Source organism: Acinonyx jubatus, chromosome A3 (assembly GCF_027475565.1).
Source record: "Acinonyx jubatus isolate Ajub_Pintada_27869175 chromosome A3, VMU_Ajub_asm_v1.0, whole genome shotgun sequence".
Classification (NCBI taxonomy): Eukaryota; Metazoa; Chordata; class Mammalia; order Carnivora; family Felidae; genus Acinonyx; species Acinonyx jubatus.
In genome coordinates, this window is record NC_069388.1 from 44,091,177 (window position 1) to 44,117,451 (window position 26,275).

At 43.7% G+C, this 26,275-nt stretch overlaps 1 protein-coding gene across 14 annotated transcripts in view; it reads left to right on the forward strand.

Annotated features, from left to right (window-relative positions):
* RIN2 (Ras and Rab interactor 2) overlaps positions 1-26,075 on the forward strand; it is a 223,095-nt gene extending 197,020 nt beyond the window's left edge. For all 14 annotated transcript variants that reach the window (XM_053200295.1, XM_053200294.1, XM_053200296.1 and 11 more), the window contains 4 exons: positions 13,328-13,633; positions 15,480-15,611; positions 20,400-20,563; positions 24,216-26,075. In XM_053200295.1, the coding sequence (XP_053056270.1) occupies positions 13,328-13,633; positions 15,480-15,611; positions 20,400-20,563; positions 24,216-24,539 (926 nt within the window). In that variant the 3' untranslated portion in view covers positions 24,540-26,075. The remainder of the gene's footprint in view (positions 1-13,327; positions 13,634-15,479; positions 15,612-20,399; positions 20,564-24,215) is intronic.
* Positions 26,076-26,275: the final 200 nt, after the last annotated feature.

A 26,275-nucleotide genomic window follows, 5' to 3' on the forward strand; every position in this document is an offset into this window, starting at 1 on the left:
ATTTCAGAAGATTCTTTCTAAAGGGCTAATTTCAGTGTGGCTTGTTCACTGGGCAGCCACAGCTGAAAGAGCTACCAAATTATTTCCAGGCAGTTCATAAAGCTAAACCCAGATTTCTTCTTTCTGATTGGGTCTGTTTGTTGAAAGTAGTAAACAGTATGTGGTAGAGAGTGGACTCTGTCTCTGTCTCTGTCTCTGTCTCTGTCTCTGTCTCTTTCTCCTTTAAGTGAGTTTCAGCAGCTCTTTGATTTTCTCACAAAGGAATCAAAGCCTTGTTTGTTTTCTCGGGGTTTGAGCCTGGTTGATGGGGCGGGGTTAGAGCTGGGTGTTGCTGAGGAGAGAGTCTGGAAGGAATGTGCCCTTGTGGTGTGCTTGGAACTGAAAAAGGTTTCTAGGGGAAGGCAGAATAGCCACCCAGGCCATCCTGTCCCATCCCACCAGAGCCCACCTCTCAGGGGAGACCAGTTCAGATGCAATATTAACAGGGACTCTGAACCTTCATGAGAAGCTTCCTCTGGGGGTGTCCGGTGGGGGGAGCCAGGCAGGCGCTGATGTCAGCCCTGAGTTATGTGGCCCCAGCGCCAACCAGCCCACAGAGACAAGGCTCCCCAGGGAACAAGGGCCATCCCTTCCTTCCCTTCCTCTCTTTCCTTCCCCGCTGAGATTGTAAGCACCAACCAAAGTACTGGTCCCCAGTGGCTTCTTTTGAAGTGAAGTTCGGATATGATATTTGCTCCCAGAGCACAAGCGTTCATTTTCTCCAAAAACAAACATACACTTTGCTGCTCTGGACAGATGCAGCTTTTAATTTAAAATCTAAAGTCATGACAAGAAGGGATGTTGACATCTATGGAGGCTCTAATAGGAGCCAGGATTCTGTCCAAGTGATGTAAGCGTGTCCTGACCTCGCCCTAGTGAAACAGGCACCAGCATCCCCTGTGGAGTGGAGAATGCAGGACTTTGCCAGGTGGAGCCCTTTGTCCCAGGGGCCACACCAGCTAGTAACCAGCAGGTGCAGCATTTGGAAGAGTAGGCTAGCCCTTTGTTGAGGCAGCTCAGACTAAAATTTTGTATGGAGGTGTGGGTGTGGCCAACTAAGCATTGCCCCACTTTTTTATTGGCTTGTTTGTTTTGGTTTTTTAAACTTTTGCATTAAAGCAGGAACTTCATCACATGTTGCTTCCCCAATGAAAGCATCATTCAGTTTTGAAAGTACAATAAATGTGTTGTTGGGCTTTTAAAATTAAGAGAAAGGTAAACCAGAGCAGAGGTTAACCTGAGAAACTCAACACTAGTTCAAATGCAGAGAAAGAGGTGACCCTAAGGATCAGAAAACTGATCCCTTTAAATGTGTAAGTTACTAGTTTAGGACTCTGACAAAAAAGTGGACTTATCTAATTGTCTGTTTTACATAGTCATAAAGGAAGTGCTCATTGGTTTACTATAGACTTGTTAATATAATCACTCCTTTGAGCCTTGTAACCAAATCAAGGTTGGTACATTTATGTAGATATTGTTCATGTTTTGCAAATTCAAGAGCAGAGGCCATGATGTAAAAAGTGACTTGTAGTGACTGCTGGTAAGTAGGGTAGCTTAGATTCAACCCAGATCTTTCCTCCATTGTTTGCTTATTCCCACCATATCTCACTTTCTGGAGGGAAGTAATTCACTTTTAATGTATTCACTCCAAATGGATTCACTCTGAATGCCATCTCTGGAATACCAAGCCTCAAGATTGTTCTGAACAGGTGTCTACTAACACTCCTAAGGCTTTTCAAGAATGCCAGTCTTGTCCTGTCCTCCTTTCCCACAACTTCTGAAGATGATAGCTCTGAACTAGGAGGTGAGAATTTACATTTAAAACCTGCATTTACAGAATGACCATCCCAGAATCAAGGAAGCTGGAGGAGGCATTTCACTGGCTTAACCCATGTAGAATTAGAGCTGTCGTTCATATGTGAAAAATGGCCATACGAATGCATGCATGTATGCACGTAGTATATGGAGATGTTGCTAATCTCTCTTCTTCAGAGAGTGGTTCTTCAGTTGCCTAGAGAAAAGCCAAGGAAGACACTAAGTAGCTCTCACCCAGTGCCACTTTATCCATATATTCTTGTCCCAACCCTTTAAGTCAGCACTTTCTAGATAAGGATAAAATGATAAATAAGTCAGTCTCAAAACACACACACACACACACACAACCTGCCACTCTAAATGCTTGTGTCCTATTATGGAAAAGTTGCATCCTGTTTAGACTACTCTTTAAAGTACTCTCACCCAAAAGCCCTGACTTTTAGAGGTTCTTTGATAAATATTGGTTGATTGACATCAGCTTCGCTCTCCTGGTTGGAGAACGAAGCCAATGAGGGGGAGACGTGGTGGGCTCCCAGGGAAGTCAGGTCTCTGTTCATTCCAGGGCCACATATGGTTTCCCTTCTGGATAGCTCTCCACTCACCCTCACTCCCCCACCCCCACAAAGCAGTACATGAAAGGACAAACAGATGCTTTAACAAAAAGTGCACATAGTTTCAGGTCTTACTAGAAAGCCCTGGGATCAGTAACTTCATTGACAGTGAGATATATTCATTACTGGTGTGTCAAGTGTAGATAGGGTATGACATTACTCATTACTCCAACATGTGTTCCTCATTGGTGAGCTCCCACATGGTACCACTCTTGCTTCAGTCGTTTTCAACCAATGGGAGAGATTAGTTCAGAATTTCTGATCGTGAAGTCTCCACTCTGCAGAACTTGGTGCATTTTTGTGGTTAGCATTTTGATTTTATTCAAGTAGAAGAACTTTTATATCTGATTTGACGTTAATCTTGGGAAAGCCCTCTGTTTTCAAGTTTTGTGTCAAGAAAAACAAAGTGTGTCCAACTCCAAAAATCTCAGTAATCCCAAATTTGTTATTTCATTCAAACAACCCACCACCAACTGTCAACAACAAAAACACCCCAGGTGTTTGTATTCCTAAGTCAATAACAAAAAACAAAACAAACAAACAAACAAAAAAAAACAGGACAATAATGGTTATGCTTTATTTAATTGCTATATAGTAAAACATGTATTTTCTCTAAAGAGAATTTTAATTGTTTGAAGAAAAAGTATCTTTAAATTCAATTTATATTCATGTGATTTTTTTTAAATAGAGAAACAATACTGAAAAGTGAGCATAGCAGAATAAGAAAGGGGGTTTGAAGTAACTCTCTAGGAGTTAAACAATTACAACTACTTTGCTTCATGAATCTGTCTCAAGCTTCAATATCTAGTGTGATTTGTTTTTTAATTTTTATTTTGTTTAATTATTTATTTTGAGAGAGACAGAGATAGTGAATGGGGAGGGGCAGAGAGAGAGAGAGAGAGAGAGAGAGAGAGAGAGAGAATCCCAAGCAGGCTCCACACTGTCAGTGCAGAGCCTGATGTGAGACTTGAACTCATGAACCATGAGGTTATGACCTGAGCTGAAACCAAGAGTTGGATGCTTAACCAACTGAGCCACCCAGGTGCCTCTTGTTTTTTTAATTTTTAATTCACAGTTTGGTTCAAGCCCTTGAGTTATTATCTGCTCTTTTTAATTTTTTAATTTTAATTCTTATGCTTTTATTTTAGAGAGGGAAAGCACAAGTGAGGGAGAGGGGCAAAGGAAGAGAGAGAGAATCCTAAGCAGGCTCCCCCTTATCATGGAGCCAGACGCGATGCTCAATCCCACGACCCTGGGATCATGACCTGAGTCAAAATCAAGAACCAGATGCTCAACTGACGGAGCCACCCAGGTGCCCCTCTTTTTCAGTTGAAGAGCCACCAGAGTGGCATATTGATGCCAAGTTGATTAGAACCTCAAGTCTGACTTCTGATCTAGAACATGTGACCATATCTCCTGCATGGAGTGAATGTCCTTACACAGTTAGCAAAGGGTAGAGAGAAAGGAGAAAGATTGACCTCTTGCAACATGTAAAAAGAATGTATTAGTTTTTGAAAATTAGTTTAAATGTAAGACCCCAGCAGGAAGTACCTTTTTTTTTCCATGGGGCATATTTTGTTGTACATTTTTACTTAGGGCATTGAAAATTGGGTTAATTATATCAACTAAAAGAAGGGTCACAACTCTGGAGTTAAGGATCTGTGTCAGGAGTCTCCAACTCCATAATACTCTGTGCAGGGGTACTGATAGCTCAGTAATTCCCACCGTTAGCAACATGGGAACTGAGATGGCATCACAAAATAAGGTTCATGGAGATGTCTGTGCTGGAGTGTTTTCTGACTATGTCCTGAGAATCTTCCAGAGAGAGATCAGTACTTCCCAGGCAGGAAACATCACCAGGCAAAAGAATCTTACAGTAATTGAGTGCATGAACAAGGGGACACTTGAGAGGCTACATTGATTGAAATGGAGGCATCAGAATCTTTGAAGCTTGGACATGTCTTCCACTACTCCACTCCCACCAACAGGATGTCCTGATTGGCTGTCTTACTATGTAGACTGAGCCCTCACCATACGGGGACCCACCCCCAGGCTAGCCTCGCTTACCCAGTCTGTCTACAGGGAACAGGCCAGTACAGTAGCACGCTCCGCCTTACCTCTCAGAGGACAGTGTCCACTTTGGAGACTCTTACTTACCGTCCAAGCCCTGGGGCTTCTTTTTAGAAACCAGAACTCATAGCCTGCCTCCTTTTGTCAAGGCCAAGAGTATGTGTTAAATGCATACTATGTTTTTAATAGAAGCAAGTGAAAGTCCCCCTAATCCCTCGCCGGTGTGTGGTTCTTGAGGGTTTATGGAGCACTTTTATGCAGAGAATCCCCTTAAATCCCCTTAATGCCTTGGGGTCCCATTTATTAACCTCATTTTTAGAGATGAGGAAACAAAAGCTTAGCAAGGTCAAGCGGGGATACAAGTGGGAGTGAACCAACTCATCTGGAGAGCTTTTCACACCACCCAGGGTGGCTACACTGCCTTTTGGGGCCATTTTATGAGGAGAGAAGAAGACCACAGTGGTGAAGTCACCCTACCAGGGGGTGCCTGCTCTCCACAAAACTTACCCTAGATCAAGTTCTGCTCTGTAAAATTAAATGCCAGCCCTTCCCTTCCCTCCCTACTCTATTCTGCAGGAGCAGGACACTAAGCACTGTCCACACCCAAGGGATGAGGTTAGAATTCAGCTCTACCTCCCCAAGGCCAGAGGAGCTGCATCAATTATTTAGAATTTTTTAGTAAGGAAGATTGGGCTCTTCTCCACTGCTTTTGTTTTTGCTGGCCCTTTACTAGAAGGTACCGAAATCAGTCGGACACATTCTATGCATAAACCATTACCTATATTTTTGCATAATGCCTTTCCTTGAAGCCTATCAAAATGAACAAACACCTGGGGCACCTGGGTGGCTCAGTCGGTTGAGCGTCCAACTTCGGCTCAGGTCATGATCTCGTGGTTCGTGAGTTTGAGCCCCACATCCGTCTCTGTGCTGACAGCTCAGAGCCTGGAGCCTGCTTCGGATTCTGTGTCTCCTCTCTATGCTCCTCCCCTGCTCACACCCTGTCTCTCTCTCAAGAATAAATAAAGAAAAAAAATTTTTTTTAAAAATGAACAAAAACCTAAGTGAATCACCACCCCACAGCTTGCCATCTTTATTTTGGTGCCGTCTCTGCTGGGCTGGGGGGACCTTCCTGTAAATGATAAAACATCCTTTATTATTTATTGTTTATGGGCTGAAGCATGCATTGCTCACATATGTAAAGCAAACCCAGATTAGAGAACACCCCTGCAGGGCAAGAGGAGACCCCTGCAGGGATGGGGCTGGCTGCCCCACACCTGGGGGATGGCTTCACTGCCAGAGTCACGCTTCCTATATTCTGCAGGGCTAAGGAGAAAAGAAGCATAATTTTCATGTAACCACCCAAAGGAAGGGTGAATTCAATTCAATTCAGTGAATTCAATTCAATTCAGAAGTCACTTTTGGAGTACCTGCTACCTGTGAGCCTCTAGCTAGGGACTGCAGCTGGCTCACCTGACAACCAACCGTCAGGTCTGGTGTTCATAGGAGAGAGGTCTAGTTTGCTCTATGCCACAGTAGAGGCAACAGAGAACTCCAAGGACCCAGGGTGTGGGGAGGAGGTGGACAGGCAAGGCTGCACAGGAATCCATCCATGTTGGGAAAGGTGAGGAGCCCACCGGCCACAGGGAACAGCATGTGGAGAGGCACAGAGGCACAGAGGGCTGCAATACTGTTGTCTTCAGTGAGAACATGGAACGAAGAAGAGAGGGCAAAGCAGGGGCGCTCCCACGGAAGCTGCCTGAGTCTTTAAGGTGGTGAAAAGCATTTTAGAAAACTCATCCCAAGCAGGGTAAGAGTCAAACTCTTTAACGATCTCTGGAGCCCAAGTACCAACCAATCGAATCAGACCTGTCCATAAACACCTGTAGGCCAGTGTGACAAGCTAGGATGTCAGAGACCTGGATAGACAGACACAGAGTAGGGACAGCAGTGTGACACAGGCCTTCACAATTAGTAGACCAGAACCTGTCAGCAATGAACCGAATCCACCCTTCATCCCTCATGATTCCTCATCTGAAATGGGGCTGTGGGGGCTCTCCACCTCTCACTTCCTCTTGCTCCGAAAGACATACCACTGCCCAAGATGTTCAGCTTATCTGTGAGTTTGAGCTGTTAGGTGGGGACACAGTGGGGCTGTGACAAAACACCAGCAAATTCGGGGCAGGAAAACCCAGGGGCTTCAGATCTTCTGCCTTTGTACCTATGGGTGGGAGGGTGTGAGGAAAAGTAAGAAGGCACAAGAGAGAGAAAGATGTACAGGAAACCAGGCAGCTTCTCAATTAATTTATCAAAGCACTTTTGGTTCTCATTTCAAACCAAGTAAACCACAGTTAACACAGAAGAAAACAAACCCAAATGGGCATGAATCGCTAAACCTGGTGTCCCTATTCCAAGGCCACATTCAAAAGGAAAGAGGGAGCCAATGATTCTTGCCCATTTATGAGGTGACAGGTGACACCTCACCGAGTGGGATCTCACTTTATCCTCACAACAATCCCACTGGGAGGCTGTGAGTGATCCCATTTTGCAGATGAGGAAGCTGAGGCCCTGAAAGGTCACCTTCTTCTCTCAAGGTCACAAAGTAGAAATGGCTCATTTGGACTTCACATGTAACCCAAGAGACACTTGAACACCAGGTGGTCTGCTTTTTATGAGTAGTTTGTACAGAGGATTAGCAAAGTTCTCTTGTGGCTATGGGGCATCACATCCCAGCTCTGCTAAGACAGGATGGATAAATTTCTCAGCTGAAAGGCAGAAGGCATGTGGTGTTTCAGAGCACATGCTCAGGCTGGACTATTGGGTTTGAAGTCCCAGCTCTGCTGCTGCTGAGCTGTGCATACTTGATCATATGTCTTAACATCTCTGTGCCTCTGTTTCTTCATATGTAACACGAACCAGACATCACTCTGCCTGCCCCACTGACACTCACTTACCTGTTTGATTTCCAACTCCTGGTGCCTGTGACATTTTGCCTGACACTTTCTCATGCCACCAGAGCCCTTGTCCAGGGCAGTTGGAAAGACTGGGAAATTAATGCCCTCTCTGCTGTCCAGGAGCCTGATAGGAACAGGTGTATAAACACCCCAGCTGCCTCCCCTCTGGTGGGACAGCCCTGAGGCTTGCTCTACACCATGCCTTGGACTTCCAGCAGGGTTGAGCTGGTGGAGCTCCAGCTGCCCCCAGTAATAACTGGATTACAATTACTAATAAAGCACATAATGTTGGCTGCCTCCTCTCCCATCTCATTCCCCTTGTCTGCTGCCAGTGCTTCCTGGGCTCACGTCCCAGATGAACCACTCATACTTGAGTCCTTGTCTCAAGGTTGGCTTCTGGGAGAACCCAAGCTAAAACAAATACGGATTCTATACTCATTTCAGCCAAACAGTTGTTTAAATCCATAGGAAGTACGTAACAGTGCTTGGAACACTCCAGCACCCGGTCAATGTCAGCTCTAATCTTTAATCCAATTAAACAGTCAAAGGAAGATATGTTAGCACATAAAGAAAATATCAAACTCGTCTTGCCGTTCTGGATGGAGGGAGGCCCGTTGTGCCACCTGGCTTGTTGGCAACAGCGACAGGCTTGCATTTCATCCCCACGACTCTGGGAGAGTCATTTGACTTCTAAGCCACCTGTGCATCTGCACGATGAGGGTGTCACTGGCTCCTGATTCTTGGGGCTGGGATGGGGGTTAACATTACAACAGGGACACACATAGAGCCCCCTGGGAATAAGAACAGCACAGAGGAAACTCGGCACACTTTGGCAATTATGTATGTGTAACTTCACAATTTGAGATTTCAAACATTAGCTTCTCTTTCTGTCACTTTCCTTTTAAAGAAATAAATAATCAGAATCCTAGAAACCAAGTAAACCAAGAGGCCATGTGACCTCATCTTCTATCTTTGTCAACTAACTATAGGTTGCAACCTATTTTGTTTAGATTCTGGGTACTGTTAGAATCCCCCGGAGAATGTCAGTTATTATTTTGTTTTGTTTTGGCCATGACTCAGGGTGCTAGTTCCGTCTTGCCTCCCATGGGCAGTGATTTGGATGGCAATTCAGAAGTTCGAGTCAATGGCAGAGAGGTGAACCAATTTGGTCAAAGTTGCTTAGAAAGATAGAGCCGGGCTGGCTGCCAGGCTTCATGTTCCTAGTGTTCTTTCTAAGACATGTGCCTTCTCTGGACTTTACCTTAACCTCCCAGACTCTCACTTCCCCTTAGGCAGCAGTGGGTAAGCAGAAAGTACTCAAACCAAGCTGATGCATGAGCCAGTCTTGTGATGGTTCCCTGTCTGATCTCTGGCCTTCTCTGGAATCTGTGCTGTTGGTCAGAGTGAAGCAACAGAGACAGGGCTTCTGTCTTCCATTCGTAATAAGGAGTGATCGCTTCATAGCACTAGAGGCTAACACATTGAATGCTTCCTATAAATGACTGCATCAGCTCACCCTAAGGCAAGGAGTATCTAAGCCCCTGCCATTCTCTTTACCATTTCCCGCTTGTGCCTGAGCTTTGGGAACAATTGAAAGGATCTGTCTATAAATATTTTCCAAAAATTTGCTTCCAGTTTTGATCATTCACCTAACAATTGGTTTTGAATATTCAAAACATTGTAGCTCAAACAGTTCTCTAGTATTGTTGTTTATATGCTCGTTTCTTCGCTTGTGGATACATGCAATTGACATAACCAGATCCCTTGGGTTCAACTCTTGGCTCCCTTTCTTGCTAGCTATGTGGGATTGAGCTCTTTGGGTTTGTTTCCTGATGTATAAAATGAACAAATAATAGTCCTGCCTCCATGAGGTTTGTTTGAACATTTGAAAAGACGGTGCATATGAGGTATCTAGAATAGTATCATTTGTTCTTATGGTTTAAGAGATTTTGTTTTCTTGGATCTTAACCACAGACAGTAGAAAACAACAGATAGTAGTAATTTATGAGAGATGTTACCAATCTGTTTTTCCTTTTTTAATTTTTTTTTATTTTTGAGCTAACCATATTCTATAAGATTTTCTGTTCCTTTTGTTTCCCCAAATCATTTTTCCCTCTTGTTCTGTGAACAGAACCTGTTCCCCGTTGGACGCCAGTGGGTTCCAAGTCTCATTTGGACTTTATTTTTTCTATTCTTTATGCTTGTTAAGGATTTCAGGATGGTGGGAGTTAGGAGTAAATTCCTGGAAAAGAATGCAAAGAGACCAGTCTGATTTCTAAACTATGGCCGCTAAAAAATGTGCTTAAAAAAAAACTAACATTGGTCTTTTTTTTTTTTTATCTTTTCATTTTGGATTTTAAGAGAATGGGCACTTGGCAATGAATCCCAGGTTTCAAGCCTCCTAACAAAAGATTTCTGCAGCACCATTTATTCCTAAGGATGGGAGTCTGTGGCACAAAGACCAGTGTCTTTCCTTGGTGGCAAAGATGAGTTGCATAAGGGTCCCTCTCAGCTCACTGGTAATGGTATTTCTGCTGTTGTCCCCCAGGAACAGCACAGAATCTTGTGTAGATGATTCATGTTAATGCTCTGCCTCAGAGATGACCAGGCTCACCCTGAAGTTAGAAGTTGCCCTTGGGGTTCAAGGTGAAAATCTCAGGCTGGTCTCCAGTTGTTTTCCATTGGCTTGACTTAAACATGGTTACTGTAACTTACGTTCATAAAATGTGTAAATTTTACATGCTCAGCTCAACAGATTTTTACGTATGAGCTCATACATGTAGTCTCCACCCAGATCCAGAAACAGAACATTTCCATTCCCCTAGAGGGTCCCCCCACAGCTTCATTTATTCCTAGGAGTAATTGCCATCCTGACTTCTGTCATCATAGATGCATTGTGCCTGCTTTTTAACTTTGTATAAGAGAAATGCCAAAGGAGATACTGTTTTATGCCTGGCTTCTTTCACACAGCATCGTATCTATGAGATTCATCCAGTTGTGTCTGGAGCTGCAGTGTGCTCTTTTTCATGGAGTGAAATCTTCTGAATTCCATTTTCTGGATTCCACTGTATGAATATATCCTGGTCTCCATTCCGTTGGGATGGGCCTTTGGATGGTCTCCAGTTTGAGGCTGTTATGAATCATACCTCTATCCATATTCATGTACCGTCCCAATTAATGATTGGCAGGACTTCTGCCCCCGTTGGTGACCTCATTCTAACAAAGTGGTGGTCACCTATAACCATGAATGGAGCTTGTGTAACCTTTAGACAGAGAGGATTAAACTGGTGAATGTTTATAAAGCACCTTGAACTTTAGAATTAAGAGGCCATTTACTTTGGAAAGCAATGTGATTGTTGAAAACAGTTGTGCAGCCTCAAGCAAGCCATTAGACATCTCCAAATCTCTGCTTCCTCATTTGTAAAATAACATTAGTATTATGCAAAAATAAGAGAGTTGTTGTAAGAATTAGATGAGCTAATAAAATAAAGCACTTAGAGCCTAGCCCAACTGAATGCTTGGTGTGAATTGCTATTATCGGCTTTTCAACGTAATGGTCATTTAGGGTAAAGTCAAAGATGCTATTAGGTCACACAAGTTTATTAACACAGAATAACCAATGAAGACCAAGTAATTTGTTTCAATGCCAGATGTCAAGTAAAAACGTTCTGTTTTTCTTCTTACTTTATAAACTCTTTTGTTTCAATCTTGATTCCTATAGATATATAAAGCTCTACATTTAAACAAAGATCTCCTGGGGCGCCTGGGTGGTGCAGTTGGTTAAGCATCCGACTCTTGATCTGAGCTCAGGTCATGATCTCACAGTTTGTGAGTTTGAGCCCCACATCAGGCTGTGCACTGACAGTGCGGAGCCTGTTTGAGATTCTCTCTCCCTCTCTCTGTCCCTCCCCTGCTTGTGCTGTCTCTCTCTCTCTCTCTCTCAAAATAAATAAACTTTAAAAATAAAATAAAATAAACAAAGATCTCCTGGATAGGATATGGACTTGGAAGAACAACAACAACAACAAACTTGGGCTCGGGAAGCAGCTCATTAACTTTATCATGAGCTCTAATTCTGTATGGGAAAATTGTTTTTGGTGTTTGTGCATCCGGCCTAGATTTCTAATAATAGGTGATAATTTGGATGCAGTGTGATTTGATCCAGTGTCAGGAATCCCCAACGCCAGAGAGATAATGGTTTCCAATTTCATAAGGAAATTGGGCTTCCAAAATGGAATCACCTTAAAGTCTCATAAATGAAGTCTGGCTACCCAGGTGGCTTTGATGAGAATGTACAAACATTTGAGATTGGAAAACTGATGTTGCAAAAGCAGAGAGATTATTACTGTATAAATCATCTTTAGGCTGGATCTCCAGATTTATGGTCATTTTACTGTCAGCCAAGAAAGCGACTTCATTGGGCAACCATTCAAAGAGGGGGAAAATAACGCCTTCCACACCTAATGGTATTTCCAAACTCTGACCAGAAACACATTTCAGCGTTTTTAAAATTTTTATTTTGAAATCATGTCAGACATACAGAAAAGTTGCAAAAATAATGCAAAGAAATCATGTCTACCCTTTAATACCCTGCACGTTAGCGCCTTGTCACATGTTTGCTCTCCTTTCTCTTTGCTTACACGCACATGCAGGCACACACATACACCCTCCCTTCCCCCGCTGAACCATTTCAGAGTTAGTTGCAGACATGGTGTCCCTTTACCCCTGAATGCTCAGTGCATATCTCCTAAAAGCAGAGACATCTTGTTACAAAAATACAGTAAAATTAACACAGATTGAGTGTTCACAGTATTACCTAACCTGCAGATTTTATTCAGATCTCATCTGGTGTCCCACCAATGCTCTTTATAGCAGACAAAGAATTTTTGGTCCAGGGGTGCCTGGGTGGCTCAGTTGGCTGAGCGTCTGACTTTGGCTTGGGTCATGATCTTGCAGCTGACGAGTTAGAGCCCCGAGTCGGGCTCTGTGCTGACAGCTCAGAGCCTGGAGCCTACTTCTGATTCTGTGTCTCCCTGCCTCTCCCCCGCTCATGCTCTGTCTCTCTCTGTCTCAAAGATAAAGATAAACACTGAAAATAATTTAAAGAATTTTTGGTCCAGAATTCAATCTAAGATTACACATGTATTTAGGTGAATTTATTTCCTCAGGAAATATTTTGAGAAATCTTGAATCTTTCCTTTTATTGTATTGTATTGTATTGTATTGTATTGTATTTTTATTTTATTTTATTTTTATTTGCGAGAGAGAGCAAGTGGGGGAGAGGGGCAGAGGGAACGAGAGAGAATCTTAAGCAGGTTCCATGTTCAGCATGGAGCCTGATGTGGGGCTCGATCCCACGATCCTGGGATCATGACCTGAGCCAAAATCAAGAGTCAGACGCTCAACCAACTGAGCCACTCAAGCGCCCCTTGAAGCTTCCCTATTAGCAAATCTGTCCTTTAAAATAACGTATTTACTAACCTGTCAACTGGATTATCAGTGGAGGACTGGGTCAAAAGAATGTCTTCTTGAATATCCACCTGTGCTCATGGAGGAGGAGTGTAAAAGTGGTTAAAACAAATATGTTTTGTTGTATTGACTGCCTGCAAAAGGAACTGTAAGACTTTATTAGGGAAGATTCGTTTTCCCTGGCTTTACAGAAAACACGTTGGAGTGTGGGGGGCAGTAGCACTGCTAAGCTTTGTTGGTGGGCAGGTATGAAGTTATAACTTGTCTGCCCTATAACCAATGCAGAGTTCCAGGTGTCCATTCCGAGAAAGCAGACCTTGCATTTCTTCTTCCTTCAGACAATGGTTACAGTAGCTGCACTTTCTTTGGCAGATGTGGTGCTGGAAAAAGCCATGCACAAGTGCATCTTAAAGCCCCTGAAGGGGCACGTGGAGGCCATGCTGAGGGACTTCCATATGGCCGACGGCTCGTGGAAACAGCTCAAGGAGAATCTGCAGCTTGTGCGGCAGAGGAACCCACAGGAGCTGGGGGTGTTCGCCCCAACCCCTGATTTTGTGGATGTGGAGAAAATCAAAGTCAAATTCATGACTATGCAGAAGATGTATTCGCCGGAAAAGAAAGTCATGCTGCTGTTGAGGGTCTGCAAGCTTATTTACACTGTCATGGAGAACAACTCAGGTGAGGCTACCCAAAGTCCAGGCTTCTTGTACTCCCCACCACGGCCAGTGACGTGGCTGACGATGTGGCCAGTGACACATCAGGCTTTCTGATTCCCAATTTCTCTTTCTTTCAACCTCTTGATTTCACCAAACAGCCCACAGTATTAGGCTGGTATCTGGCAAATTGATCACTTGCAATAGATTGGTAACACCAAGAAAAGTAAGCGGTTGAGGAGACAAGATTCTTGTATGATACCAATTTGTTAAAGGTTTAGTTCAAGGCAGTGGATGCAGATTCAGTCTCTGGTGACTGAATTCACGTCCTCACCCTGTGAATGAGTTAATTAACTATGGGCTTTGGCTACCTTAATCTACTTCTAAGATGCAGTTTCTATACCTGTCACTGAATATGACCCTGTCCTTCATAAGATGGGGGTTAGATGAGGCAATGCACATGTAGCCCCAAGCATGATGGAAATATTAGCAATTATTTATCATTACTACATTTAGGCCAATGAGGGTTTGTGTCCATGATCTACATCCAGCATGTGTCAAACATAGAGTATTCAGTAACCATGTGGTTTCATTACAGCTGTTTCATTGGTTCTTCCTTCTTTGCTACAAGTTGACATAATGTAATTGAATTCACAAAAGAATTACATAGTTCGAAAGTAAGCCCTCAGATTTCGTCAGTTTACTTCTTCGAGATGCAGAAGTAGCCATATTCATGGCTAGTGACTGGACCCTGCATAGTTCCAGGGCTTCAGTGAGCTTGTTGTAATTCCATGGATGATTATCAACTTTTCCTCTAAGTAAAATTGCTTCATGGAGAAGCAGCAGAGAGAACACACAGGATGTATTAACCACTGCTTGGGTAGATAGGAATGTGTGTGTGCTTTGCACATTATTGGGCAGAGGCATTAAAATGTGAGCCCCTGAGCTGGTCATGATAGCATATGAACATGACCTCTGAAATTTGCAAACATAGTTCACATACAGGAAGTATATTTTCTGTAGTTCAGACAATCACTTATGTAAGTTCAAAAATAGTGTCTTCACAGGATTATGTTCTTCCAAAGCACAGTGTCTCAACCTTAGCACTAATGACATTTAAAATGGATAATTCTCTGTTGTGGGGGCTGCTTCCTGTATGGAGTTCTTCAGCATCCCGGATGTCATTTGCACCCCACCCTCTATTCATGACAATGAAGAATGTCTCCAGACAATGCCAAGTCCCCCTGGGTGGTGTCGGCACAATCACCCTGAGTTGAGACTCACTTTTGTAATGAAAAGTAGCAATAAGGACTGCATTTTTTTTTTGCTATATATTAATCATATGTATCTATTCGACATATACTGAATTTTTACATTTAAATAAATTAACTGTGTGCTCATGTTGAATGCAGAGCAAAGCTTGTTCCTGGTCCGAGTTTGGTCCTGTCATTATGTTGATGATTGATTTGCACAGAAAATAACAGGGAACACAGTAGAATTCACAAAGGATTAAACAGAGTAGATACTTAGTAAATGTTTTATAACATTACTTGCTGAAAGTTAAACTGTTTACAGGTACTCTGTTCTATTGTATAACCTGATGCATATCGTGAAAGCATGGAGGAAATCTTTCTTGTGTTCCTTGACTCATAGATATTTCATTCTGAAATTGTGTGTTAGGATTGGTCTCTAACATGAGCAGCCAGGAGGGTCACAGGCTGCACAGGATTCCAGAAACACCCACCTCTGTTTATGAATAGCACTTTTCCCCAGATGACTCTTGGCTATCTAAAAAAAGCAGTCTGCGTAGGATATGAAAGAAAGAAGTGTTGGTAAAAATATTCCCATCTTCCCCTTTCTTCTGATTCCAGGGAGGATGTATGGAGCTGATGACTTTTTGCCAGTCCTGACCTACGTCATAGCTCAGTGTGACATGTTGGAACTGGACACTGAAATTGAGTACATGATGGAGCTCTTAGACCCATCACTGTTACATGGAGAAGGTAACAATTGCTTGAAGATGTGGGAGGAAATGGGGTGTCTTTTTTCAGTTTTGTTTTCATGTTTTTCTTGAGGTGAAATTCACATAACATTAGATTAGCTGTTTTAAAATTTTTTAATTTTTTTTTTTTTTTGAGTGAGAGAGAGAGAGAGAGAGAGAGAGAGAGCAGGGGAGGGGCAGAGAGAGAAGGAGACACAGAGTCCCAAGCAGGATCCGGGCTCCAGGCTCCAAGGTGTCAACACAGTGCCTGCCTTGGGGCTTGAACCCACGAACCTCGAGATCATGACCTGAGCCAAAGTTGGATTCTTAACCGACTGAGCCACCCAGGTGCCACAGATTAGCAGTTTTGTGAATGGTTCATCAGCATTTAGTACCTTCACAGTCTTGTGCCATCTACCACCACTATTTAGCCCCAAACGTTTTTTTATCACCCCAAGATAAAACCCCATACACACTTGGCAGTCATGTGAGAGCTTTTTTGCATTCTTAAGGGTTAAGTATAGTTTTAATTTCTTTGTTGATTTAAAAGAATGTGCTAACTTTTTCCTGATTAGAAAAGTAATGCATATTCATTGTAGAAAATATGGAAAAGTCAGAAAACCACTAAAAATGTAACCCGGCCATAATTATACTTTGCCGAGATTGGTTAATTGCAATTAAAAAAAATATCATTCAATAGGAAAAGATGCCATTTTTAAAAAGAAGTGGTTTCCTTGAGGAAGAAGGAAGGTATAAACTTTTGTCAGGGAATATTTTCACCACCAGAAAAATATCCTGCTGTTCTATCAGTAAGACGGATGAAGGCTGGCCTTTTGTTTTTCATCTTTTTAAAAAATTTTGTTCTCAAGATGAAAACAGCATTGATTTTATTTTCTCTATAACAAATTATATTGGCACGCTGTTACCATAAAATGCAGTGGAGTAAAACTGGGCAGTTTGCTTTCAACTTACCTTGTCAGTTCAGTCTCTTTCTTGCGACTGCCTGACCCCAACATGTCTTCGCAGAAATTCCTTCTCCTTACACATCAGTTAGGTATTTTATCCTGGAAATAATTGGGATGTTTGTCATTGTGGTGCCTAGCCTTGAAGGGCAGAAATAACTGGGACTCTTATGTGAGTTTGTTTTTTTAAAAGAGAATAAATCAGGGCCTGTGCATTGTGAATCCCATTAATCCATTTCCATGTGTCCCGGTGAGAGTCCAGATAGACCCTGAGTAGTGAATTGTTGCACTGAATTTTTTTAAGTCTTTTCTCCACTGAGTTTTAGTCTGGCCTTCAGTAGGAAGGTCCACGTGCTGATAGGATTCTGCAGGGAATGTGCCATACTGGCATTTGCAGAGCGTCTGTCCTCCCTGAAAAGAAAGCCAAGGTGTGCCTCATACCTTGGGGTACACTTTCCCACCCCTCGAGGGATAGTGCTGACTCAGGATTAGTGATGGATATCTTTTCATCCTGTCCCTGCACCCAGAGAGGTATGAATGAGCCCCTTTCATCCCTTTCAATTTTTTTTTTTAACGTTTATTTATTTTTGAGACAAAGAGAGACAGAGCATGAACGGGGGAGGGTCAGAGAGAGAGGGAGACACAGAATCTGAAACAGGCTCCAGGCTCTGAGCTGTCAGCACAGAGCCCGACGCCAGGCTCGAACTCACGGACCGCGAGATCGTGACCTGAGCCGAAGTCGGACGCCTAACCGACTGAGCCACCCAGGCGCCCCTCCTTTCATCCCTTTCAACCTCTCCCTCATTTACCCTGCCCCCCCCCACTAGTATTCACTACCCTGCAACCAGACATCCCATGATGAGCCACCAAGATCCCGCCTGAAACTTTCTTCATTTGCTCTGCCCTTGGATTTAACGGGAGAGGGGAAAGTGTGTGGTTTTGTCCGAGGACCAACAGGAGCACACATTAGTCTCCATGCCCTGCTTTCTTTTCTTCTCTGCATTATCATTATAATTTCATAGATATCCGAGCTTTCTTCTAGTTTTAGTTGTTTTGAGCTCTAATCCTGCTTAATTCTAGAAATGACTATGTCAGACTCTTGGGGCTTTTAGGGAAAGGGCATGTCAGTCCCTCTCAGAAAATTACCATTCTGTTGCTGACAATGTATACTTAGGACAAACATATGCTTACATCGTGTGGCCTGGGGATTGAGACAGCCACTTCCTGCCACCTTTCCCAGTGTTTCCCCAGAGCAAGGCACTGCCCTGGGCACCGTGTTGGTGACAGATGGGCAGGTGGCTATCCTCACCTCCAGGAATCATATGTCAGAGAAAGCCAAGGATCCAGATAAAGTATAGGGCAACTGGTGAGCTTGTACTTAAACTAGAGCCTGCCTCTGGTTAGCTGTCTCGGGCTTGTTGGCTTCTTTCCTTGGGAAAGCAGGCTGGCCCAGTCGGGTTGGCTGTGGATACAGACCAGGCCTACACATCAGGGAGCTGAAGCTTTGCAGACTGAGGAGAAGACATACCTTACCAATCCAGCCCTCTGTGGCCTGCCCAAAGCCCTCTTTGGTTTTGGGGGCAGCATCCCACAACTCTTTTCTGCTGTTTAAGCAGGTAGTTTCATTTACAGAAAAGGCGTCATAGAATCCCTCTTGAGTGCACAGCTCTTGTGGCAAAGTTATAGTTTTGCTGAAATGTAACCCGTTCTCTAATTGCATCCACATGTTTCAAAGTGTGGTCAACTTGGTGCTTCTAGCATTTTGACTTTTCTCCTCAGTGCCCTAAACATTTCAGAGCTGTGGAGTCTAAAATATGACATCCAAAGGAAAACCCCGCCCTCCCAAATTTGCCTAAAACTGTGCCTCCAAGTCCCAGCTCCAGTACTGACACCTCCACACAGCCTTTCTCGAATGCTTAAGTCCCTGCTGATTGCTGTTGAAATCCTCTGTGCGGCATTTGAATTCTGTACCACTGAGTTTCACACACAGCCATGTGCTGATTTGTTCATGGGGAAAATGTTTAGTAAAAATCAGCTACTCAGAACTCTGTACCAACATGTGGGAGATTCCATAGGGAGTTTAAACTCAGGTGGTGGGGCCCTAAGCAAAAATCCTGTTGTGTGCATAGGACCTGTATTACCCAGAGGGGGCTAGATGATGGATGCTACAGTGAAACATAACTCCCCATATCTCGGTCAGTGACCTGAAAACCACAAAGGTGTGTTTCTTTGTAAGTTACATGTCCAATGCAGTTTTCAGGGGACTGTGCTCCTTTCTCAGATGGTGGACCAGCTGCCATTTCGAATGTTGTCACTTGTTGACCAGAGAGAGAGAGTTCTTCAGAGTCTTGCATTAGAGTTCTTCAGACACCCTGACTTTGGACCATGAACAAAACTCATTTGACCACAACTAACTTCTAGTCCTGCATGAATAAACCTGCCAATACCTGTTTTCTTTAATAAATTCATAAACTTCTATAAAGCAGGGACTCAGATATCATTTCTTACAAATCTAGCCCCTGCTATATACTTCCTTGGGCTCACAGTAGAAATTCAATAGGTATTTTGACAAGACTATCTCTCAAGTTAAAATATGCTGTGCCCAGGGGCACCTGGGTGGTTCAGTTGGTTGGGCATCCAACTTCGGCTCAGGTCATGATCTCACGGTTTGTGAATTCGAGCCCTGCGTGGGGCTCTGTGCTGACAGCTCAGAGCCTGGAGCCTGCTTCAGATTCTGTGTCTCCCCCTCTCTCTGCCCTTCCCCTGCTCATGCTCTGTCTCTCTCTCTCCCTCAATAATGAATAAACGTTAAAAAAAAATTTTTTTTAATGCTATGCCCAGCTAGGGAATTTTAATTTAAATTCCAGTTAGTTAACATACAGTGTGATATTAGCTTCAAGTATGGGATTTATTGATTCATCACTGATATGCATCACCCAGTGCTCATCACAAGTGCCCTCCTTATTACCCATCCCTAATTACGGAATTTTTATACACATATGGGGCACCCACTAGTGGTCTGCTAGCAAGGAGCTTACAAGTTCCACCAAAAGCACCTAATCCTAGTTTAGGACAAAGCTATGAACCCACTTCTAGGCATCTCACGGTGTTGCAAGTCTTTTAACAATCCTCAAATGTAAGAAATCGTTCGTAAATGCACCATTAAAGAGACATCACTTGCTTTTCCTTGTGAGTTATTTCTTCCTAAGTGTCGTGTTACATTAGTCCCCGAGTAAAAGTAAAAAGGGGAATGAGGAAAGAAAAAGTTACTGTGAAGAATCCGTGTTATCGTGAACATACGTGTAGACTGTGCACTTCTTTCAAAGTGTGTAGTTTACTCAAAATTTAGAGAATACTAATTCCTAAAAGAAAAGCCTAAAAGTAAGTATTCCCAAGAGATGTGTGGACCCCTAGTCGTGAAGTAAATGATTCTGGCTGGGAGTGGTCGACCCCACTAACCCTCATATGTCTCCCTGACTCCATCAGGACTCAGTGCCCTGACCTTTCCCAGCAAAGCAGTTTCACAATTGCACTGAAATAATTTAGAGATTTTATACGTTTCACCCATTAGAATGGAAATTCCATCAATGAAACCGGGGCGCTGTCAGCCTGGCCCGACGGCGCCCCCTAGCGCCGGCACAGGCCGGGGTCACTCAGTGCATCCATAGGATGAATGCATAAATGGTAGGAGAAAGGTGGGAAGGACACGTTCTTGGACGCGAGCTTCTGGTCCCACAAGGAAATGCCTATGGAGAAAATAGGAAGCATGACCTCTGATTCCATTGTCCCCACTTGTTATCACTAGAGTATAAACCCCTGGAGAACTCATTCTTTCTGCCCCTTTCCAGGAGGTTATTACTTGACAAGCGCCTATGGGGCACTTTCTCTGATCAAGAATTTCCAAGAAGAACAAGCCGCAAGACTGCTCAGCTCAGAGACCAGGGACACCCTGAGGCAGTGGCACAAACGGAGAACCGCCAACCGGTCCGTCCCCTCGGTGGATGACTTTCAGGTATGTGGCTGGCCGTGGCAACTTGGGGCCACGTGCTGCTTTGCCCTCCAGGGAGGCAGCGCTGGCTCACACTGCCCACACAGCTTGGGGTGCCTGAGGTTCCCCCCTTTGTCAGGTCATCCAGTGGAAAAGGGATATTTTAAACCACCGTCTGACCTTGTTGTTTCGCTTCTCTGTTTTCTTTGAATTAAAAAAATATACATATATAATATATAATTGTTATATATATATACAATTATATATATATGTGTGTGTATATATATATATAATAATTATATATGGGTTTGGTTTCTTTGAATTAAAAAATATACATATATAATATATAATTGTTATATATATATACAATTATATATATATATGTGTATATATATATATATAATAATTATATATGGGTTTGGCCCAAGCTTTGCTGCCCTTTAGAAAACAAAGTCAGGTAAAGTGGAGAATTCTCCAAGAATATTCAGCATGGATGTGGAGCACCTGAGCAGACAGGACCTGTGCCTCTTGGCACAGGCAGTGGGTACTGTATTTCATCTGGAGACTGGCCTACTGGGAGTAGCAGTGTTAGGCACTACGGTTGACCTGGTGTCCCTGAGAAGAGGGAGAGGTGCAGTGATGTCTTCTCCACTCTCCTTTCTTTTTCTCTCCCCACCACCTGAAAACAGAAGACACCACAGCCTCATTGGCAGCCGGTCGGGGCCAGAGTTTCAGAGTCAGCATCTGAATCCAATCCTGCCCAGATCCCCATCCAGAGTTTTCTGTGGCCATGAGCAGGTGTCCAGAAGTGTGGGGTTCCCAAATTGCTAGTTTCTCAGGGAGGAAAGGCAGCTTAAGGCTGTAGACATCTTTACCCAATACAACACCTCTTGATTTGCTCACAGTCCATGACATGAATAAGTTTGCAACCGTCTTTGAGTAGTATTTTCTTTTTTTTTTTTTTTAATTTTTTTTTTAACGTTTTATTTTATTTTTGAGACAGAGAGAGACAGAGCATGAACGGGGAGGGTCAGAGAGAGAGGGAGACACAGAATCTGAAACAGGCCCCAGTCTCTGAGCTGTCAGCACAGAGCCCGACACGGGGCTCGAACTCACAGACTGTGAGATCATGACCCGAGCTGAAGTTGGACGCTCAACCGACTGAGCCACCCAGGCGCCCCTGAGTAGTATTTTCAAAGTTTCAAACCGAATTCTAAAACCTGTGTTTTGTTTCTGTGTGTCACATGGTGAATTTCCAAGCAGGGTATATTAGTCTCTGTGTCCAGATTCACCTTTCCTGCCTTTTTGTCTTTTCTATGCTCTGAAAATACTTGGAGGTATGTCTGGTTCAAAGTCAGCCCATTGTGGAAAGGCAAGATCAGCAAGTTTTTCTTCAAGATAGCAATATTCTCAGAAATAGGTTCCCAAGTGCACAAATCTAAAAAAAACAAGAATGCCTACTATGTCCCCTTCCCCGACTCTTTTGGGTTGTTGAAGAACTATCTAGTGTTAAGTGATTTAGCATACGCAGGCTCTTGGATACTGTGATATTGGCTGGGTGCTGAGAGGATTCCAAAGGTCAGTCCTACAGCCTCTGAAGAGGAGAACAGAGGAAATGAGAAAAGCTCATGTTTCCATCTCCCCGCCTGCCACCAGCTCCTCCCTCCATCTGAAGCTTCTAACCCGGAGATCCCCAGATTCTGCAGAGCCCTTCCCCACTGGCCTCTCTTATCTTGGAGAAGCACACCTTCTTAGAATACAATCCAAGAGAGGAATTGTCAGTGGTTGGCTTGGTGGTAAAAGTAAAAGCTCAGAAGCAAAGCTCCACTTGGTACTCCTAAATCAGGGGTCACAAACACACACAATGGTCTCCTCACATTGGAGAGATGGCACACCACAGTGGTGAAGGTGCTAGAACACTGGCTCTCCCACTCACAAGCTGTGTGGCCTTAGGCAAGTTACTTAGCGTTTCTGTGCTTCAGTTTCTTCACTGGTCCAGTGGGCATGGTGTAGACTTCCTTACATAGTTCTCATCAGGGGCACATGGGTCCTCAGTCAGTTAAGCCTCCAACTCTTGGTTTCAGCTCAGGTCATGATCCTGGGGTTGTGAATTCGAGCCCCACATCAGTCTCTGTGCTGACTGCAGGGCCTGCTTGGGATTCTCTTTCTCTCCTCTCTCTCTGCCCCTCCCCCACTTGCACAGTCTCTGTGTCTCTCAAAAATAAATAAACTTCAAAAAAAATGTTCTCTTCAGGAGTCATGGGTTAATGCATACCAAGAGTGTGAGCCAAGTGTTGGCAGTAGGATGGGAGAGGAGAGGGTTGGTAAAATGGAACATGTGTGTTGTCTCAGGTATTCACATTCAAGACTTATCTTCCATATGCAGAGCTCCTGTCCTTCCCAAGGGCCTTTCCTTCCATCAGCCCAGTAAGCCCTCAAGGTAGCCATGTGGGGCCCTGGGCCGAGAGCCCACTTCCCTTTGCTCCTGAGCAGGGGTGCCAGATTTAGAAAAGGGAAACATTTGTTTTCCATCTGGGCATGCTCTGTTTTATCTGGTAACCTCATTCCTGCTGAAGTGGAAAATTGAAGAAAGATCCCAAAGAGCCTGATATGAGCACGGGAGTCTCTACAGCCTGTCTGGGCTTTGTGTGAGGTCACAGGATTACTGTACTTCATGATGGCATGTGCCTGGCGCCATTCGCAGACCCAAGCCTGCAAGCGTGCCCTTCTATTTCCCTGAAGCCGCACCCTGCACTTAACCAGCGCCATCCTCAAGGCCTTGTGGCAGAATGAACATTCTCCTCCTGCTGACCCTTTCCACATTGTTCTCAGAGCCACTGGGAACCTTGGATCAGGTTGAACCACATGAAATTAACTGTCACTTGGGGACGTGCAAAATGGTTAAACATCAGCAGTATCTTGTGGTCCCTTGTAACATTCTTGCCTTTGCTTAGGCTTCATTAAAAGTAGTCCAGGGACACCTGGGTGGCTCAGTCGGTTAAGCGTTTGACTCTTGATTTGGGCTCATGATTTCGAGGTTCGTGAGCTCAAGGCCTGCATCAGGCTCTGCACTGACAGTGCAAGTGCGGAGGAGCCTGCTTGGGATTCTCTGTCTCCTCTCTCTCTGCCCCTGTCCTGCTCATGCGCTCTCTCTCTCTCTCTCTCTCTCTCTCTCTCTCTCTCTCTCTCTCTCCCTCTCTCTCTCTAAAAATTAAATAAACTTAAAAAAAATTCTTAAAAAAATTTTTTTAAGTAGTCCAAAGTGAGTACAGTACCTGCTCTTGTGTCTACAAATTTTAAATGTCTCTTCCTGCCAACTCCTGGTGCAGCCTCTTCTGCTGTTTGGTGTACTCTTTAAGCTGAGAATAAACCCAGCGGGGATTCCTTAACCAGGCTTCATGAGGGACACTGAAAGATCAGAGCAGGGCTGACTGGACCTCCTGCTTCTTATACTTGTGGTGCATCGGTCCATATAGTTGTTCTCTCCACTGTCCAAATTCAGATCAGCCTCTCTCCTCACACTTGAGGCCTCAGGTCCTGACAGCACCATCCTGATGGGCCAGTGCCTGGAACGGCTCACAGGTTAGACCTCTCCTTAGTATTACTGTGCTTGCTTATTGCTCTGTCTCGTTTCCTCTTCTGATTTGTCTCCATCATCTCTCTTTCCCACCTGCAGAATTACCTCCGAGTTGCATTCCAGGAGGTCAACAGTGGCTGCACGGGAAAGACCCTCCTCGTGAGACCTTACGTTACCACCGAGGATGTGTGCCAGCTCTGTGCCGAGAAGTTTAAGGTGGGGGACCCTGAGGAGTACAGCCTCTTCCTCTTTGTTGACGAAACATGGCAGCAGCTGGCAGAGGACACTTACCCTCAAAAAATCAAGGCTGAGCTGCACAGCCGGCCACAACCCCACATCTTCCACTTTGTCTACAAGCGCATCAAGAATGATCCTTATGGTGTCATTTTCCAGAATGGGGAAGAAGATCTTACCACCTCATAGAAGACGTGAGACTTCCCAGTGGTGCATCCAAAGGGGGGTTTAGGAACCTTGCCTTCTGGCTTCCACGTGCTTGTGCTTGAAAAGCAGTCACCTCCTTGGGGACCCCTCGGTTCAGTGACTAAGCCATCCACAGGCTGACTTGGGCAAGGGCATCTTCAGCCACATTGCCCAAGCAAGGTAGCTGAGGTTCATGAAACGGTAGGATTCTCCTTCAGAGATGGGAGAATTTCATTTGATAGTTTAGGTGTCCTGAGACTGTTTGTTTGCTACCTACCCCCAGCCAGGTTCTAGGTTGGCTCACATGTACGTATATGTCCTGAATAAACATTTAGGGTATAAGCTCTTCTCTTGAATTCGACAGCAGGTATTTGACAAGACTGTCCGATGCAGTGCGTCAGGTGCTTCTCTGTTCTGTGGATGGCTCCATCCTTTCCTTTTCTCTCTTTTGTTCTCTCTTTCTCCCTTTCTCTCTCTCTCCCTTTGTTTCTTTCTTTCAAAGAGCCTTTGTGTTTTTATATATTTCATAGAAATTTTTATAGCAGTTGCAGGTAAACTGTCAGGATTGGTTTTTAAAATATTTTTGTAACTTTAAAATATTCTATAATTATGCATGTGATTTTAACGTTTAATATTTTCAAAAAGAAATCTCTTGCTGGATTTGAGAGTATCTCACTTTTAAAATGTCTCTCTTCTATAACTGGATGTTTCGGCAACTTTTGTGGGGAAAGACTGCTAGAGTTCTTAAAGTGATGCATTATTGACACTGGCCACAGAATGCCTTGGAAATCTGATGTACTGTTGTTACCTTGTTCATGCTTAGTGGTATTGTGCTCTTTTGTGTTTTAACCAAGTGATGCTGAGGATCAGGAGAGAAATGAATGTAGAGAGAGGTCGAGAGAGAAAAACAGACTCTGACAAAGGACTAAGGAATGTAGTCTGCTGGTTCAGACTCCTTGAAGGAAGTGGTAAAAGGGAATGGAAGGATCCACTTACGCTGAAAATACTGTAAATACACAGTGACATTAGGCAAAAATATATCCAATGTTATTTGCTTTTGGAAATAATTTTGGAAACCCCCATGAGGAGAAAAAAAATAAGGATAATACTACCCCCTTTCCACATAAATCAAAACTAAGAGCATCAAATTATTTGCGGGCAGAAACCATGTATGTGTAATGTGACTTTCGTTGAGTTAAATAAGATGCTGTTTGGAAAAGAGTTTGCAATGCCACCAAAAAGCCCTTCTGTGTTATAAGAATGTATGGTGAAGTTAACTTCATGTTTTATGAAACCTTTTTTGGGGGTGCACAAAGTATGAGGGTCTTGTATCCATGTGACACAGGTAGTTACCAGAACATGTGATTGTACTGTGTAGAGATGCGTAGTCATCTAATTTGGTTGGCTTTGTACCTTGTACCTTTTTTTAGCTTTTGCTGTCCATCTAGAACCCTCATCACATACTGTGTTGTACTTCCTTTTGTAAATGATTTTTTAAATGGAATTTTGCACATAATACATTGTAATACTGTATGATAATCATGTGTGAAGAGTTTTGAAATATCGAGTTGTCCTTTTTTTCTTCAAGGAGCAGAGTACAATTATGCACCACACCACGTTATGCAAATCTGAAATGCACACCAGTGTTTGTGGTTAGATAATCCATGGAGAGGAAATGGCAAAGTTTGCATTTTTTCAGAAGACCATACACACATAAGAGGCAAAAATCCAGGAGTAGA